The sequence below is a fragment of the Nothoprocta perdicaria genome, unplaced genomic scaffold, assembly GCF_003342845.1.
Source record: "Nothoprocta perdicaria isolate Ctin4 unplaced genomic scaffold, notPer1 scaffold_12, whole genome shotgun sequence".
NCBI lineage: Eukaryota > Metazoa > Chordata > Aves > Tinamiformes > Tinamidae > Nothoprocta > Nothoprocta perdicaria.
In genome coordinates, this window is record NW_020454316.1 from 5,411,648 (window position 1) to 5,430,213 (window position 18,566).

An 18,566-nucleotide genomic window follows, 5' to 3' on the forward strand; every position below is an offset into this window, starting at 1 on the left:
GAGCGGGGCGCGCTCCGGCACCGCGGCGCTGGCGGAGCGGGGCGGGAGGGGGGTCCCCGCCGCCTCGTCCCGCCCGCAGACCCCGCGGGGGCTGCGCGGTGACCCGCGGGCTGTGCGCGTCTCTTCGCAGGAGGCCGAGATCCCGCAGGAGCTCATCGAGCGGCTGGCGCACAGCGAGATCCACAGCATCCGCGACCTGCAGCGCCTCCTGGAGATTGACTCCGTAGGTAAATTAGTCCCGTCCTCCTTCCTTGCGCGCCCCGCGGGGGGCTCCGCGGCCGCAGGCCCCGGCGAGGGGGTCGCTCCTGGGGGCCGCGGGGGCCCCCGCGCCCCTCCCGGCGCAGCGGCAGCTCCGGGGGGTTGAGCCCCTGCGCCCGCATCGCGCCCGTGCCTTTCAACTACCGTCCGAGAGGCATTTAAAATATTTGAAACAATATTTATGAATGAAGTAATGTCTCTTCCAGAGCTGGGCTTTGTTAGAAGGAAAATAAACCCTCCGCGCTGATTTTAAGCAGGAGGCTGCCTATGAGGCTTACTCTTGAAAATACGCTTTTTTTTTTTTTTTTTTTTTTTCTCTGGAGAAAAATAGCCCGGGTTATTTTCTGCATCATTAGGCATGCAAATGGGTGTAGTGAGAACGCGCAGTTCAAACAGATCGTTGCAGCAGTAAATCAGCTCCGGGAGCGCTGGGGAGCCGAGCTCCTTATCGTTTGGTTTCACTTGATGCACTTTGCTCCCGGTGCTTTCGTCTCTCCGTTGAGAAAGAAGCAACCCGGCACCTTTGATGTGCCCAGGGGAAACCTGCATCTTCCCGAGAACAAACATGGAGCAAAATGAATGAGTTCTTGCTTGCGTTGGGCCCGGGCCATCTCCCTTTAAACCATATACTGTGTATTTTTGTAAAGTCTCTGCCAGGTTCAATCACCTTCATTCAGGGCTGCAGGATCCTTCATGGGTTTAACTGGCTGTTTTTTTTTGTGTAGCGCCGTATTCATGAGCAAGGAACGTGTTTTACGGATGCAGCTTTCAATTTTCACGCGATTAGGGAGCAGGCAGCTTCCCATTACCCTGGAAATGGGAATATTCTGCTCTTGCACAACACCTCGCCGGAGAGGCAAATTGCTAATTACCCGATTCGCTGGCATTGGTTTCCTATTTTTGGAGAGCAGTCCTTCATCGTTATTGCTTATCGTTGCAATTAGAGGAGCTTTCACAACAGCCAGGGGGAATGCAATCCGTATTTCCCCACTCGAGGCCGTTTTGGAGCAGACAAGTGCGCTGCTGCTGCAATCTTTTTCCCCGTGACCTCAGGGGGAGGCTCGGCTGTGGCTGCAGGAGGGCTGGACCCGGGAGCTGGGATTTGAGCACAGCGCTCGCGTCTTCCGCGGGCTTCTCGCGCTGCGTTCCGTAGCTACCAGAATATATTATTTGTATAGTGTAACAAGCGCACGCTTCATTTCTAAATGCCACTTGCAAGGGGAGCAAAAGTTCATGCGGCTCCGTCGCAAGGGAGGCGAGCGGAGCGGTGGCGGGAGCTGAATACGTTAGGAGATGTGGCACATCAGAGAAATGTATTCCACAGAGTAATTATTTACCCCGTGGCAAATACTAAGCAGAGGATGCGTGACCAGACGGCGGAGAGGGCAGCCCCAAGTTTACTGTTTTCGTTTTACTCTTCTCGTGCAGCTCATCAGTTTAGGAACCATTAAAGAAACAAGATGCATGAATATTTCACTAGCTTGCCATGAAATAGTAATGCCTTAAGACACAGACTCAAAACAGTGTTAAAAAATGAGATGGAAACAGTCTGCCTTCCACCCTGGTCTTGCACGTGAGCGTTTTTGAGCTGCACAGGCCAGACGGGATCTTTGCAGAGAGTAGCCAGGCTTTGCTGCCCCGTTCCGTGTTTTCTGGGCATGGTCCTGCAGTCCTGACTGCCATGAGTAATTCTTGCGAAGGGTTTATCAGTGTGACTAATCGAGCATTGAAATTACCCTGTTTTCTTCAGTAAACAGGATTGGGCCTGTTTTCTATATTTAATGTTATGCTCAGATTAGCAAATCAGACGCTTTGCACTTCGCACTGGCAGGCTGGTATTTCTGAAACGTATTTTCTTACAGCTGTAATTGTGTTTGGAAAAGGGTTAGTTCAGTGAGGGCCTGTGCAGTAGATGTATTTCTGCTTTGTAGCAAATGCTGATTTAAACCAAGGATCTGAATAAAAACCCTCCAGGGATTATTTTCTCTCTCGTTTTAGTCCATGATGTTGCCGGTCCTTTTGCATGTGAGTAGCCCTGCTTCAACTCAGTGGGTGGACCCGGGAATTAAGAATGATCTTGTAGGGGAAGAGTTTGCAGGATCAGGCATGCATGCAGAAAATGTCTGATATTCTCAAGCAGCAAGGCAGAATCTGTGGAAAATGAGGGGAGAACAGCCAGTTTCTCTCCTGCAATGCAAAGTATATATTTTTAATTGGAAAAGTAAGTTCTCCAAGTCAGAGTGGGCAGGTTTTTCTTGTATTCTGACAGATTTGGTCGCTATATTGTAGCGCAGAGATGACTGATAACCCCCTTCATAAAATTAGAAACCACACCCCCAGACCATCTGGCATATTACTTAAAGAAAAACACTACCCAACATGGAGCTTAGCATTGTTTTCGATAGGGAAGATCCAGGCCAGTTTGGCAGAGCGCGGTGCCGCGTGTCCGGCTCCGTGCGAAGGCAGCGGGGTCTCGTGTTAAACACGCTGTGACCGGTATCCACCATGTGCAGTGGATCTCACCGGCGCGATGGAGAGCTCCGTTTGACCCTGTTTAAAACAGAAAGCGTTTTCCTGGTGCCAGGAAGCCGGCAGCTTGCAGCGTGCGGAGCTCCCAGCTTTACTACTAGCAGACTAACTCCCTGAAACGGGGGCATTTCCTTTATTCCGCCCGTGAAGTTCTGCCTTGGTGGTTTTTCTCCTGGGGCTTCACCTCTCCCGGCTGTCCCGTGGGAGGCAGGGTTCTTTTTGTCGCCTGTTGCGTTTGCCTCCCGCTGGGAACAGACTTTCCCCCCGTGGTGTCCCTGCGTGGGGAAGTGCAGGGCTGTGTGCGCTTTGTCGCGTGGTTTAAGGGCAGCAACCGCAGGGTCACCTTAGGCCGTGTGAATTTAACGGCCTGTGATTAAGAGCTAGCAGGGCAGCCTGTGCTAAGAGGAGGTAGGTTCTAAATTAGCAGTATATCTTTATGGAAAGTGTTAGATCATTGCATCCAAGGGCTCCATCCATTGGAAAAATGGGGTGCTGTCTTAGGGCTGGTGGTTTTTCTTGGTGTGGGGCTCAAATCAAAGATGTTCTGATACAAGGTGCTAAACCCTTCTGTAGCCCCGAGACTTCATGACCAGCAAGCATCTACCATGTGCCTTGCATTTCCCCAAGGCATGTATAGAGAATGCTCCTCCTTTGCAGTTGGTTGATCATGTCTGGATAAGGGAGGGGAAGAAAGGTCTAAACAAAACAGGATCTTGAAGGCTGCTACTTATATTTCCTTTAACAGATCAAAGTTGAAAACTGCATTTGGATGTCAGAAGGGCATATTTTGCATGAGCCAGAAAGCAGATCAAACAAACAGATTGACGTTGCCTTGGGCTTTCTGGCTCTAGGACCCATTTGCAAGACAGACTATTTTGGTTTATTGCACCTTACACAGAATTCATGAAAAAGAGATAATGAGAATTTCCTAAGCTGGTGGCACTAGAAGGTTTGGGCCTGTACATTCTGGGTGTTCATCAAAGTGACATGTGGAAGAGTGTGTGCTAAGGTTGCATTGTATTTAAGATTGTACCTACACCTAAGATTTGTTCAGAAAGGAGATGGCAATGTGGAAATACAAGGCTATGAATATAAAGGAACACTAGTCTTCGAAAGCTTTCCACATGCTTGTTTAGGAGACCAGTGATCGCATTGGCAGGATGTCACAGATCTGTGTGATTTATATGTTAGCTACACCATGATCTAGTGGAAAAATGCCAATCCGACCAAAAAGAACAGTTTCAGCTACGTTAATGGATTGACCAAGGTAATTGCGAGGGTTTTCTACCCATCATTGAAATGTTGTCAGTAAAGAAAAGATTACAGAGAGATTTCTTGATCATCTGCCATGAAAGCATTTTTTTTCTTATTAAAATGTTGAGAGCTGCATTAATCTAGCTCAGTGCAGCAGCCTCCATCTTCGCTTAGTGACAAGCAGCGCTTGATTTCTAAACTGAGAACCACCCATTTCTAAGCTTTCTGCTTCAAGCTTCTCTTTGTAAGGTGCTAAGCACCCATAAACTCCCCTTTTCCTGAGACCGCTCGTTCTGCAACTTCATAGTCAGTATATTGGGAAAATGGGTGCAAATTCTGACATGATTCATTGGGAAATGCTGTTGCCAGATCCTATCAGGCCTCTTTAAAGTCAGACCAGAGAGAGCAAATTATTGTAGCATCCCTGCTACAGTCCCATCAAGGAAAAGGTCTTTGGGCCACAGATCCAGAGTGAAGTGTGGGATTCCAAGCTGGACTTTCTGTCTTTGCAGCCCTGCTTGGGCAGGACTCCTGTTGACTTGAAGATCTCTGAAATCTGATGACTTTTCCAATGACTTCAGTGGGAAACGGAATGACTCCCAAATGCCCGTGGGGACCAAGGAGAGACCAAGTGCACTCAGCATCATAGCAGTTGTCTGACACCAGCCACATGCTCTGTAGTGCTGTTTATTTAAAAAAAAAATAAAAAAATAAAGAAATAAATGGCAACAGAGAAATACAATTTGTGTTACATAATGCATTGAGGTTTCACTGGAACTTGCTTTGCAGTCTGCTGTGCTAGTTCTATAAATCTCTTTTTATTTTAATCTAAGAAATCCCCATCTGCAACAGGACATGAACCTATGAAATAATATACATGCCTAAGATATGTAGCGAGACAGCAAAACACAGTATGAGCCAGAGGCCTTCCTCACCTTAGAAATTGTCTTATAAGCAACACATGCTCCTCGACATGTCACTTTGCTTTATAAACACGATGATAGAATATGGCTAATTGCGCCTAAGTTGAGCAGTTATATATAAGCACATGGCTTAACATATTGGTTAGCTAATCATACTATTCCTTTGGTCTTACCGGTTTCTCTAAACAAGACAGCATGGAATCAGTCACGTTGAAAGGGAGCGATGCCAGTGTGTTGGATACGGGATTAGGAGCTGGGGCTCGGGCCCTGGACAGCTGGCACCAGTGGCGGGTTCTCTTTGCAGCAAGATGTGCCCACCAAGCAGCTAGGATTAAAGGCATTCATTTTACGCTTAATCCTATCCCTTTTAACACTGGTTGCGTGCACTTGTTGATCTTGAGCCTGGCTTGGGTCTTACATAGAGCAAAACTCATGCTGCTTTCTTGTGGGCAGCACTTCAGTGCCTCAGAATGAGGGAAGGGCTGTGACAACCTGAGCTTGCCAGGAGGGAGGTTGGTGTGAAGGTGCTGGGTGGCTGCGCAGGAGGAAGCAGGAGAGGGCTGGAAGAAGATCAGAACGGATCCTCGTTTTGCACGACGCCCGCCGGGTCAGGTGGATGGCCCGGTGCCATCGGAAGGGGATGCTGGCGCTGGCCCCCGGCTCGGCTTCAGGCTTCCTGCGGGATCTCATGCAGTCCCGCTGATTTATCCCACCGATCACTTTTCCGGAGCACGGGGCCTGGTAGAAGCAGAAATAAAATCCATTAGTCATTGCTGTGCTCGAACCTTACAGGGTGGGGGACTGCAAATACGGTCCCTAGTCAGCTAACCAGTCAGGTTGAAAAATTCCCATGAAACTCAGTGGGAAACAAGCATTCTGTACAGGTATTAGGAGGGAGCCCTAGATTTCACTTATTTCAGACACGAACCTGTTTTACTGATGAGAAAAACAGGCAGGATGGACAAGTGGATGTGCCTGGCACTGTCTTGTGGATCTCTCCATTTATCTTCCCTTAACTAAGGATGGGAAAGGATGTCCAAAGACATGCTTTTCTATAGAGCAAAGATATACCTTAAGGCACAGAGCTCATGCTGAGCTTGCCATTTTATCTTTCCAGGCTCTGGAGGCTATTTCCCTAGTTGCATGCTCTTTTGGGCAGCTTTTCTTGGCATGAGGAGGAAAGGAGGCAGTTTTTTTTCAGAGCCTTCCCATCTCGTTTGTGGTATTAGCAAAGCTGGGCAAAAAAGTTGCAGCGTCACCAGGGCCTATTCTGAACTGTGCAAACTGGAAGCAGGTCGAGTTGGCGGGTTAAAAGCAGCGTGATGAGGACGATGGGATGTAGGCAGCACGTGGGCAGGGTAATTGGTTATTGTGTAATCATTTACATTTTCTTAGTGTATATCACAGCTTGCTTTGGAGCCAGCAGTGAAGCCTAGAAACCCTGCAGGGATGTTACAGAGGGGCCTTCAAGCAGCGGAGTGCTAAAAATCCACGTTTAGCTGGGCTGGAGCCCATAGGCGGTGCCCAGTTTGCTTCTGTCTTCCTGCTCCCGTTTGCAGATTGCGCTGGTGCTTTCAGAACCCCACTGCAGGGGACAAGACCTGGGCTGCTTCCCTTAACAAAACCAAATAGTTGTAGCAGTTATTTTGTTGCTTTCTATGATAAATGAAATGCCAAGTTTTCCCTCCTTGCTTTTTCTCATGGCCCTTTAACCCATGTGGTAGGCTTATTTAGGGAACAAGACAAGCCTGGATGCGGTCCCAGAGTTTGCAGTAGCTTCAGATGCCCCTCCAAAGGTTAGGATACTTCACAGGGGATTTGTTCTGCTACAGAGAGGCTAAAAGGAAAACCATGCTAGTTACTTCTTGCTTTTGATTCTGTCCTAGTATTGTCCCGAAAAGCAGGCAAGAGAAAATTTACAGAAGCAGTATTGTTGCTGCTGGGGGTATAATGCTGTATTTTGTACTGGAGCCTCCTGCCAGAACTTCAAGAAACTTCTTCTAAGACACATTTTAAGTGACATATTGTTGTTCTTATACCTTTCCAGTAAGAAAGTTTTTTTTTTTTCATGAAAATGCAGCTGTCTTACTTTAGATATGGCTCTGTTGCAGAGCAGGCACTGCTTCAGGGGACTTCCGGTAAAATGGATATTAGAGTGAAATTGTGCATGCTTATATATGACATTAAATGCTAATGCCTTCTCTGCCTTATGCCCTTCCAGTTGCACTGGCAGGGATTATATTAGACTTGTTACAGGAGAATTTGGTTTTATGCACATGAACAACATATTATGTATGGAACAGCACTGAAGTGACATTTATTGTTATAACACAGCTAAGATTTACTATGTTGTTTCCTGTTTTAGGGTATGAGGATGTTTCAGAATCAAACTTGAGGTCCTACAGTGTTCATTCTGCTAAACATGCGCAAGAGAATCGTCCTGTGCCCATTCGCAGAAAAAGAAGCATTGGTAAGAAACGAGCTATTCGTGCAGAGGGTAAAAACAGAGGGGGGGCTTTTGGTCAGCCAAGCAGGACGTTTCACTGGAAAAATGTGACACGCACAAAGGAAAAAAAGGCCATTTCTAGTTGCTGCCTTTTTGTGTGCACAAAATGAGCGTTGCCTGAGAAGCTATCTGCTGGAGGATGTCCATAGGAGCCAGGCGAGCACAAATTCTTTACATTCAGTTTCTTGTTGCAGCATGTTAGGAAGTTGGGCCATGGTTAGAAAATGCTGTGATATTCAATGTATAATTCATAGTGTGGGGAACAACTACAGCAGTGTGCTTTAAAAAACATCAACAGTTGGTAGAGTTTTCAGTACAGAAGCTGTACAAAAGGAAACAGCTTGACTCTATTTAAAAGAAAAAAAAACAAAAAGAGTTTATTCAAAAAATTAAAAGCGATTGACAGAAGTGCTGGGGCATTGATTTCCATCCTTAGTAGGGCACCAGGAATGTTTACAAGGGTTTTTTTTTCTTTAAAAAACATTAACAATGGTTCAGCCAAGTCCAAATATGAAATTAAAGAGATGTCAGTGGATTTTAGATCGGGATTTTTATGCCACTCTTGTCCATATGATTAGGGCAGCAGCTTGAAGCCGCCTGCTGCGCTTGGCCTCTCTCTCTGCAAGGTGCCCAATTCCTCCCCATAGACGTCAGGGGGAACACGATATGCTCAATAACTTGCAGAAGTTTTCAGCCAACTTGCAGTATTGGATCTGTTTAGCCCACCAAAATGCCTCTCTCCCAAAGCCAAACCTAGATTTTTCAGGCCAGGCCTGAATTTCTTAAACTGCAGAGGTTGCTGAAAAATCCCTGGCCCCATCTGCTCCAAAGCTCTCACTGCTTCCACTGGAAGGCAAAAAAACTCAACCTGCCTTCGAATAACATATTGAATGAGCTGTCCCTGATATTGCTAGTATTTTGTGAGCTGTTTTTCTTTTGAATTAATCAGCTTTGCTTCTTGGGCAGTCCCTTGGTTGAAAAGATGAATGGTTTGGATTTTTTTTTTGTGGCAGCACCATAGCACAATGCTATTCCTTTTTGATCTTTATGTGTTTGGCTGTCTACAAGCTCAGCTTACCTGGGCCTAGCAAAATCTTGGTTTAACTAAAAATCACATTGCAAGCTCTTTGCTTTCACACTACTCTGGTGATTTTGCCTTATTCAACAAATCACAAGTCAAATAAACCCCAACATGTAGAAAGCTTTGATAATTTCAGTGAGAAAGAGGAGCAGTTGCCATTTGGGATAGTGGATGGAGCCAGTGCGCGGGTACAGGGATGCTGAGGTTGTGGAAGGGGAAACCCAGAACTCAGAAATTTCAGGCTGGCACAGGTGGTTTCCCAGCTCAGCCAATTTGGGTGTGAGATAAATATTCTCAGTGCAACTTCTGTGGTGGTGTTTGCAATGTGTTGCACATTTGTGTGACAGTATCTATATGCAATGATAGCCCCAATATTGTAAAATAACAGCTGCTGTTGAGCACTGGCTAGGAAGCCGTATTGGAGGATCATCTCATTTGGAGAAGCCCCTGGCTTGCTGTCAGCTCTGAAGAGCTGTCAGGCGGTGTGTGCTCCGAGCTGTGCTGGGACTCAGAGCTTTAGCAACCCTCAGTTTAGGACAGGGCCTTGTGGAGCGGCCCAGGCTCCTCTCTGGGGCAGCACACGGCGCGTAGGACAGGGCAGGCAAAGGGGACTTAGCACCGAATCATGAGTAAGCAACGGGAAGCGAGAACCTTGTCTCCAAACCCCTGCTAAAGCTGCCAGTCATAATTTGGCGGTGTAAAGTATCCGGGTGCTCGGAGGTGAGAGCAGCTGTTCACCTGCAAGTGTGAATTTCTTCTGCTTGCAGAGGAAGCCATCCCGGCTGTCTGCAAAACACGGACGGTTATATACGAGATACCTCGGAGTCAGATCGATCCCACCTCCGCCAACTTCCTGATATGGCCGCCCTGTGTGGAGGTGAAACGGTGCACGGGCTGTTGCAACACCAGCAGCGTGAAATGTCAGCCCTCGCGGATACACCACAGAAGCGTCAAGGTGAGCGCATGGTGACGGCGGGACCCTCAGGGGCTCCCCTTAAATTAGCAGCTTCGGGTGTTCTTGTGGCTGCCCTGTGTTACCTGATCCTTGTTATCCATCCTCGTGGCAAGTGCGTTGGGAAACTGCTCCTCTTCACTCTGTGGGAGCTTTTCAAATTACATGATTATTGGAAAATGTTTGGTTTGGATTTGGTTCTCATAGGATTCCCTGTAGGTTTTCGTCTTCTGTAAGGAAAATAAAGTTGATTCTGCGTTTCCCATGATCTTGCATAGAACAGAACTTGAAGTTAAGGAGATAAAATGACTCAAGGGGCATTGGACAAAAAAAATAAATCACAGTATGGAATGCTGTTTTCTTAATTAAATATTATGCAGCCTAAATTGGGCTTTTATATTTGACAACATAACACTTTTGATCTAAAAAAATGTGTTTCAAATTATCTTACCCCAGGGATAGAAGACTCAACGGCTTCATGCTGTATTTAATCTTTAGAAAAAAAAAAAATCCATTTCTCCCTGTTGCAGTTTTCCAGTAAATATTACGTGAAATATTTCTATGTTCACGGGGCTTCACTGTGTTCTAATTTTTATCAGTGTTTGAACTAATATTGATTTACATTTATGTGCAGGAGTTTAGACTTATACTAACGATTTATTATCAAACCTATGAATTTATGTTGCTTTGAGTATTTTGAGAGCAGAATTTGTTTAAAAAAGAACATTCTTGAACATAAAATGGCCCAGCACAGCACATTGATCATTCTACTTGCAATTGATTTCTTATTAAGAAAGGTGCTATTAACCCATGTAGCTCTGTATGCTCTGAACACCAAGTGTGACACCTGAGCCAGGTCACTGCTGCTCCTGCACGAAGTCACACACCTGAGCAGGACACCTTATTCTTTTTCCTTTTTCCTTTCTTTTTCCTGATTGTATGAAAACATTTTCACACTCAGATAAGCTGGAGAAACATCTGAACACATTTCCTCAGTCTTTCCAAAAATAATTATCCTTTACATTTGCTTGTTACCCTTTCTTTGGTGGACTTTGCAGAAACAATTAAAAATGAGGTTAAAAAAAATGGGATCGATTTAATTAATTGAGGACTGAGAAGAAGCTGGGGAAGTTGCTGCCTTACAGCTGTAAGCCATTTAGAATAGGAGCTTAACGGGAAAGCAACTCCTGGACTAAACCTGGAATATGTGATGCTATTACCTGTGTATTTCATATTGCTTTCAATTACTTTTGTACAGCAACTAATACATGGAAAGGTGTCCAGGGAAGAGCTGTGCTGTGTATGATGCGCTTGTGTGGTGGGGCTGTGTGTCCCAGAGCAGCTCTGTGCTTGTCACCCACCTCAGCAGTGACAGAGAGAGACAGAAAGGAGAGACTTGGCTGAGGTCTCTCCTGCTGGAGTGCTCCATGCACCCTAAATTCCCCACTTGCAAACTCTACTGGCAGCAGCTTTGCAGGGACATCGTTTCTGGGGCTGCTGCCCCAGTCTCGTACTGTGCTGGAATCTCAGTGCCTCATCCAGGCTGTGGATATGGTTTTAGAGCTTTTAGATTTGCGTTCATTTTAACAGGGCGCAAGCTAAAAGTAGGCTCAGCTGAGCAGCTGCTTTTTGTGGCTGTGTAAATATATTGCCACCAGCAATATCATTATACATCAGCCAGCTTTGGAGGACCTTTTTTTTTTTTTTTTTTTTTTCCCAAGCTCCAAGACTGCTCCAAAGAGTCATTAAGTACAAGAGAAAAAAAAGGACAAGGGGTCAAGCAGGAACAGGATGTTCATTGTAAAGGTTGTATGCTGACCCCACTGTCACACCAGAAGTTTCTGAACAGAATCCACATTTATGCCCTCCAGAGTCAGATCCTCTTGTAACTTTGATATAATTGATGGTTTTATGAGCCTTTCGCCAAGCCTGCGTTCAGAGCTCAATGTCTGCTCGTGCCATGAAGTAGCTGGCCCAGAGCGAGGGTGGCTGGCAAGGTAGGGGGAGAGGTTCTGGAGAGCCTTCTGGGCTGTTCCTGCCGTGCGGCTGGAAAGCCCTCTTGTGTTTCCCCCTGATGTCAGACTGCATAAAAGCCCTCTTTTGATTCAACATTGAAAAGGCTTTCCCCACTTCCTCTTCATTGACAAGGTAGTGAGATCATAGCTGGCCCATTCACACTAGAAAAATGTTCACCCAGAAAGGTCAGCAAGTGGGTTTGCATCATCTGAGGGGCTGCAGCAAAGGATGGTGTCTTTGTCTTACTGAGGACCATTGTGGCCAAAGTTGAGAGCGACAGCCGTTCCAGAGGAGTGGGAGCAGCGAAGGTGCTTCATTGGAACATGCCTTTCTTGGAGGCCTGATTCAAAGGCATCCTTGGGGGATACCCTCACTTGCTTTCACTGAGCCATGGTCAGGTCTTGGTGTGCCAAAAATGGACTTGGGCAACTGCAGCTGCAGGAAGGTCACAGCCAATGGTGCTGGCAACACAGCTTCCCTAAAATGGGACTTCTGAGGTTCCCCTTCATGAGGGACATTGATAAAATGTTCCCCTGCACTACAGCACGGTTAACCCCTGAGGATGTAGCCTCCTGGTCCTAAGGAAAAGTATTCAGCAGCTGGTTGGGAAATACTCTTTGATAGGAAGAAAAGTATTGCATTTCTGTCCTAGTGATAAAGAAACGGTGTCATGGACTAGTGAGTAGGAGTGTTGGTTTCATTTACAGATACATTTCCTCTCTGCAAAAGCATTTCAGTAACATTCATAGTTTTGGTTGCTTCTACACAGTGAGATCAAAAATTTATCTTTACCAAGTCCTAGACCATTCGTTTGTTTGGGGTGGTTCTGACCTGAGTCTTTGCAGGAGGTTTTTGATAGTGTTGAACAGAACGTTCTCAGCATTTTTGATCAAGGCAGCAGAAAATGGTTAGTATTATGGAGCAAATCATGTCTGTACTGCAGTTTTTGAATAACTGAGTGTTACAGTTGTTGGCAGCAATATTCATTTCCAGACTGAGAAGAACTAAATCATTTTATCTACCTCTGCTCTATCTTCTGCTTGGCCTTGGGCCATAGTCATACCAGTTATTACCATTTCTGAATGCTGTATGTCGAGCTGATTTGGGGGTGTTTAACATAGGATAACAGGAGGGAAATACTGAGAGAAAATGAACTGGAAAGGAAGGAAAAGACTGAAAAGCTATTCCCTAGCAGTTGTTTGAAGGTTGTCAAGTGAGAGATTTAGAAGCGAAATGGGCAAGAACGGAGGAAGGCAGAATGAGTTGTTTGGCTACAGTGTGTGAGGAGGTTGAGATCCTGTAGGAGAAATTGTGTGCACAGGTAAAATGGCAGTAATGTCTTAAGACTACTTTTGCTCTATGACTGCTTTTCTATCAGTGGATTAAACAGCACTTTTTAGCTGCAGTTAGTTGGAGGCTACTACCTGCAGACAGTGAGGCCTCCTAGCCACGACAAGCTAGCAGATATGAAAGGTAAATTTAAGAATAGGGCAGATGGGGGAAGCCTGGTTCCAGGTGGGACCATGAGGAGACTGAGCCCAGAGTGGTTCTCTGAGAGGGCCAGAGCAGGGTGTGCACCAGGCGCCATGGTCCTTCACACCTCGCCTTGCAGGGACAGGGCCTGGCAGCCGCCCCTCAGCGGAGAGGAGCCTAAGAGACTTGCAAGAGCCCTCAAGGGGCATCAGGGTGGCTGTAGAGCCCCTCGGGGGGCAGCAGGGAGGCCTCAGAGCCCCTCAGGGGGCAGCAGGGTGGCCGCAGAGCCCCTCGGAGGGCAGCAGGGAGGCCTCAGAGCACCTCGGAGGGCATCAGGGAGGCCGCAGAGCCCCTCGGGGGGCAGCAGTGCGGCCACGCAGCCTCCCCTCAGCGGCTGCCGCCCGCGCCGCCCTCCCCGTGCTCCCAGGGCTGCTGCCACAGGCTCTGAGGCGGCGTGCGCTACTACCGGCCCCGACAGGGCTGTTGGTCGCCCCGGGCTGTGATGGACCTCCATGGGGCTGTGACAGGATCGTCAGCCCCCCTTGAGCAGTGACAGGGCTGTGCACAACCCCCAAGGCAATGACAGGGTTGTGCACAATCCATGAGCCCAGACAGGGCTGTGAGCAACCCCCAAAGCAGTGACAGGGCTGTGAACAACCCTCAAGGTAGTGGCAGGGCTGTGAACAACCCTCAAGGTAGTGACAGGGCTGTGCACAATCCCCGGAGCAGTGACAGGACTGTGTACAACCCATGAGCCAGACAGGGCTGTGAACAATCCTCAAGGTAGTGACAGGGCAGTGCACAACCCCCTGAGCTCTGACAGGGTTGCGCACACTCCCCCGGGTCAGTGACAGCCACACAGAGCTTTTACAGAATTCGGCAGTCTTGGAGGTGTTCGAGTTTGTCACCTTTTTTAGTTTTGTTGCATTAGAGGCCGGTTGAAGAAGTTGATGCTGACGTGAGTAGTTGGTTTAGATGTGATAACCTCAAAGCAATAAGTAACACATGTAGCAGTAACAGTCCAAGATAAACACCAGGGAGAAAATACAATGAATAAGGGGGGAAAAAAGTGTTGACACAAGGCCAAATTCCATGCTGTTAGCATTGCTATCCCTGTTTATAACTACTGGAGATCAGACTTGCAACTTTTATCATTTTAGATTAGCATAAATTGCAGACCCTGGGCAGCTGCAGGTGTTAGGATATGACACAAACGCAACAATTCAACTTTGTTGTGTGTTGCTTCAGTTTGACCATTTACAGCATGGTACAAAACATCTTTCTTTTTAACTTGGTATAACCTGAAAAATATTGGATTATATTTTAACTCTAGCACAGTAAAAAGCAGATCTTCTAATTGTCTGCTAACATTCATTATGATCCTGTTCTTCAAAGCACCACCTCCTTGGTATTTACTGCTATTTAGTACCAAATAGCAACAGGAACTATCTTTGAAATTGAAAAACCAAAACATGGATAGACTCTAAAAAGTTTGATGACAGTTTATTTTTGTTGCATGTAATTTCCATTAGGGCTGGTTTATTCCGACAGTTGTAATAACCATGGCGGTTTCAAAGCTGTTTCGTGATTGCAGGGTCTCTTTCTTTGTATCTAGTGATGGAGGTGTCTTAATTACTGTTTGTTTTTGTAAATTTTAGGGATTATTCATCCTTTGATGAGGGATGACTCAGACCAACCATACATTTTCAAATCTTTTTATTCAAAGGCTTGATGGAGTTCGGTTTTCAGATAGAAGATTTTGAAACATATTGCTTTGACCTATAGTTATTTTTTTTAGCAGAAGTATTCTTATGTGTCAGCTCTTAATCTTCTTATAGAGAGAAGTGGAACTTTTGGAAAACATCTTTAATGAGGCCATTTTAGTTATTGTATCTTTCTCTGTTCAACTTTGCTGGATAAATGCAAATAGTCTTCAGAACCTGTTGACAGAAGAGGTGGTGACTAAAATGTGGATTTGAAATCCTGGCTCCATGAAAGCAGTGGCAGATCTCCCATAGACTTTTAATAAGGCCAAGATTTCACTCTAACTTCTGTTACTGTCATTCATAAGTCCCTGAAAGTTTGTGTCCAAGAGTCAAAAGAGTTTCTGGGAACAGGGAATGTGACTTTTTTTCCCCAGCCACTATGCTCGTTTTGTAACACTATTCTTCCACTTTTGGAAAGACCAGGGAATGGTGTTTTTATAGTTCGAAATTGATTTGGAGCATTAAGAATTCCACCAAACATACCAGTAAACTAGTACCAGGAGACCCTAGTGAGCTCTGAATGTGTTGGTTGTTTGGTAGTGACCGGAGATTTGGTTGTTGCACAGTTCCCTGCTGTAGCATCAGTGCATGGGAGCTCTTGTAAACAAGCAGCAGGTTACTGCAAGGAGCTGCTAGGATTGAGAGTGCTGCTTTTTAACATGATTTTCAGCTTCTGGTTCTCTGAAGAGTGGGCACTTTATGTTCAAAGGATTCTGAAAACACCAATTTGGAAATTAAAAAATACTTTGCAAACCAATCCAACCTAACACCTTCCCTGTTAGCCTTCAGCTGAAGTTTGGTGATCAGCACGTACCATGCCAGAATTGATAGTGTAGAGAACAAACACTGATATGAATACATATGCAAAAGTTGGTTCTGATATATGTGAAAACTGAATTACTTAAAACTGTAAAACCCACATGAATGGGAAATTGTTTTGTCTCTAGGGGGAAGATTGTTTCAAACTGCTGAATTTGGATGAACAAATATTCTGTGCAATAAATAATTACACGATGCGCAATTAAGATAAAAGGTGATTAGTATGCTAATGTTTTATATGGGTTTGGCTTCAGGTATATACAGGTATATATTTACCTGTGTTCAATCCTGAACTATGCTACTGTGTTTCAGTACATACCTCATCGTATTTTATAGGTGGCAAAAGTGGAATATGTTAGAAAAAAGCCAAAATTAAAAGAAGTTCTGGTGAGATTAGAAGAGCATATGGAATGCACCTGTACATCATCAAATACTAATTCAGATTATAGAGAAGAAGAAACTGGTATGTTTTCCTTTTATTTTTGTATTAATGCATATTTCTTATGGGCCTTGTTTTTATATTAGTAAAGAATGTAAAGCAAACTTCGCTTCCAGTGAACTCAGTGGAAAAGCTCCGAGCTACTTCTCTGTGTGTTGAAGATGCAAAAATAAGGGAGGATTTGTGCAGTAGAAAGAGTTTGGGTTAGAAGTGTAAATTGTGTCAGTTCTCATTAGGTTAGCCTTTAAATAAATTTAAATGCCCAATATTATTCAAATCTTGCTTAACTAAGCTAAAGGTTGTCCTATTGCAGCTGATGGACTCTCTTGCCTAATTTCTTTGACTTTGTAGAGATAGAGTTAAAGCTGAGATTTACTTGACCTTGGGGAAGTAGCCTTGAAATGAATATAAAACATCAAGGACTAACTTCTGTGTTCAGAACTAAGGGGTTTTGAAACAACAGCGCCCGTTCCTTTTGCCTTCCTACTCATGTATAGGCCAGAATTTCGTGTCAGTTGTCACATTAAACATTTTTACCGTATCAAGACAGCACCTAGATCACCACAGGGACAGATTTATGGGGAAAAATGCTTATTTTAAATGTGACTTTCATAAAGCCACCTAAAATCTTGGGCTCAGATCTTCATGCTAGAGTGCAATCAACACAGGACTTGAGAGAGATTCTGGATAACCACGACAGCAGAACGGGCTGCTCCCATCCTCTCAGTTTTGGCCGGAGACAGGCTCACAAGTTTGCTTTCACCAACCCAGGCTTTTAGGGATGGGGTAGATCCAGCCCCAGAGTAGAAACCACTGTAGATCAGGTCAGTGTAGGAGGAAGGTGATAGGCTTCATAGTTGGCTGCATAAGGAGGATTTTTTTGTATAGTTTCCATGCAATATGGACACACAAATCTGATTTGAGCAAGTGTCAGCTGCAGTTGCTACATACAAAGCAGAAAAGTTATAATTTGTGTAAAAGCAAATTAGGCCTCTGCTGTGATTCTTACCGGACATCATTTTATAATGAGTATTTTACCTCAAACTAGACCGAATGATGGGTAGACAAAAACACCTTAAAAGTGATACTTCTTTTGTATATGGTTTGATATCCTCTCTATGCCTTGTATTAGGAAAAAAAAAATTCATGAGCTCAATTTCAGGTTTTCAAAATGTCTTTAGTGGCTAAAGACTAAGCAACTGAGAATTTAAGCTGAAAGCTATTGTTTTTGATATGTGTGAAAGAATGGTGTGTAAGGAAAGAATACAATTCCCTGGGATTTCATTACTGATAGGAACAGCAAAAGGATGGTGAGCTGAAAGCAAATACTGAGTAGAACATGGCAACAGTTTTTATGGTGGGTCTTGGAAATGACATATGCAATGCCAACTTCGTTTATTATTTTTTTTTGCTTTTGTATAATTGCTTTGTAAACAGAATGTCAATTCAGAAATCATAAAGTTATTACTTTAATGCAAAGGATAATGAGGTTTCTTTGAAATGTAAACGGTTTGAGTATTTATTACTTCAGTGTTCAACAAAATGCATTACCTTAGGGCTTTTTACCAGCCCTGCCCTTATGTTAACAGGAAGGCCTAGGGAATCAGGTAAAAAACGGAAACGAAAAAAGTTAAAACCAACATAAAACCTACTGGAACTATTTGATATTCAGGTAGGACCTATATGCTGAACACCCTAATAGCACAAGCAATGGAAAACTTAATCAAATATCATCACTTCAACTTAATCACTGTTCAAAATCGTGACACTTGCTACCTCAAGGCTGCAAAGAGATTAGATCTGATTGGCTTTGATAATTCTACCTGCTGGTATTTTTCCTTTAAGCTCCACATCACCATCAGCATCTTACATTCTCGAGCTACTTCCTTTTCTTGCATTTTTTTTGTTCCTTTTTTTTTTTTTTTTTTGAGGTCGCTAATACTTCAGCTTCTGAAATCTCAAGTTCCATCGCCTCTGCTTTTGTTTCATTGTTATTGATTTCTGAGGTCAAAGCATCACATAATAATGCATGAATGAATTGCCAGATTACAAATCATTTTGTTCCCAGTCATTTGATGTAAAACATTGAGTGTACATATGGTAAATACAACGTGCATGACCATCAAACCCGTGTTTTGGCATGGACTGGGGTTGATGTTACATGCAGCTGAAATGAGCTGACAGTCTGCTACCAAACAAGGAAGATGCTCAGAGATACCATTTTTGTGTAGCACGGATTGTGTTATTTATACCGGAAAACTAAGATCTTCCTTTGCTTTGTTCAGTCTCAATAGGATGATAATGGTCATTAAAATTAATGCAGTTCTCAGAGCAGTGGAAAAACAGTAGTCTCATAATGCAAAAATGACTAAAATCCTTTGGCAGTGAATAAACAATGTATGGTCATGGCGATACACCTTCCAAATCACTTATGGAGTTGCCATTTCTTAATGACCCAAAATAATGTAAGCTACAGCATTTGCAGTTGATCCTAGTGTTTGGAGTAGGAATGATTTGGATTTGCAGTGTATGTGCCTAACTCCTGGATGA

The 18,566-nt window shown here is 44.7% G+C and overlaps 1 protein-coding gene across 8 annotated transcripts in view; it reads left to right on the forward strand.

The window, feature by feature from the left end:
- Positions 1-18,566, forward strand: part of PDGFA (platelet derived growth factor subunit A) — a 30,674-nt gene that overhangs the window by 666 nt on the left and 11,442 nt on the right. For 4 of the 8 annotated variants that reach the window (XR_003251663.1, XM_026053854.1, XM_026053855.1 and 1 more), the window contains exons 2-5: positions 131-227; positions 7,330-7,434; positions 9,319-9,506; positions 15,914-16,040. Coding sequence is in view for 5 of the 8 variants with exons in the window: in XM_026053854.1 (XP_025909639.1) it covers positions 131-227; positions 7,330-7,434; positions 9,319-9,506; positions 15,914-16,040 (517 nt within the window). In the remaining 3 variants the exon portion in view is untranslated. Of the gene's footprint in view, positions 1-130; positions 228-7,329; positions 7,435-9,318; positions 9,507-15,913; positions 16,041-17,605; positions 17,725-18,566 lie in introns of those variants that run through there. The other 4 variants (XR_003251661.1, XM_026053857.1, XM_026053856.1 and 1 more) reach the window with 3 other exon arrangements.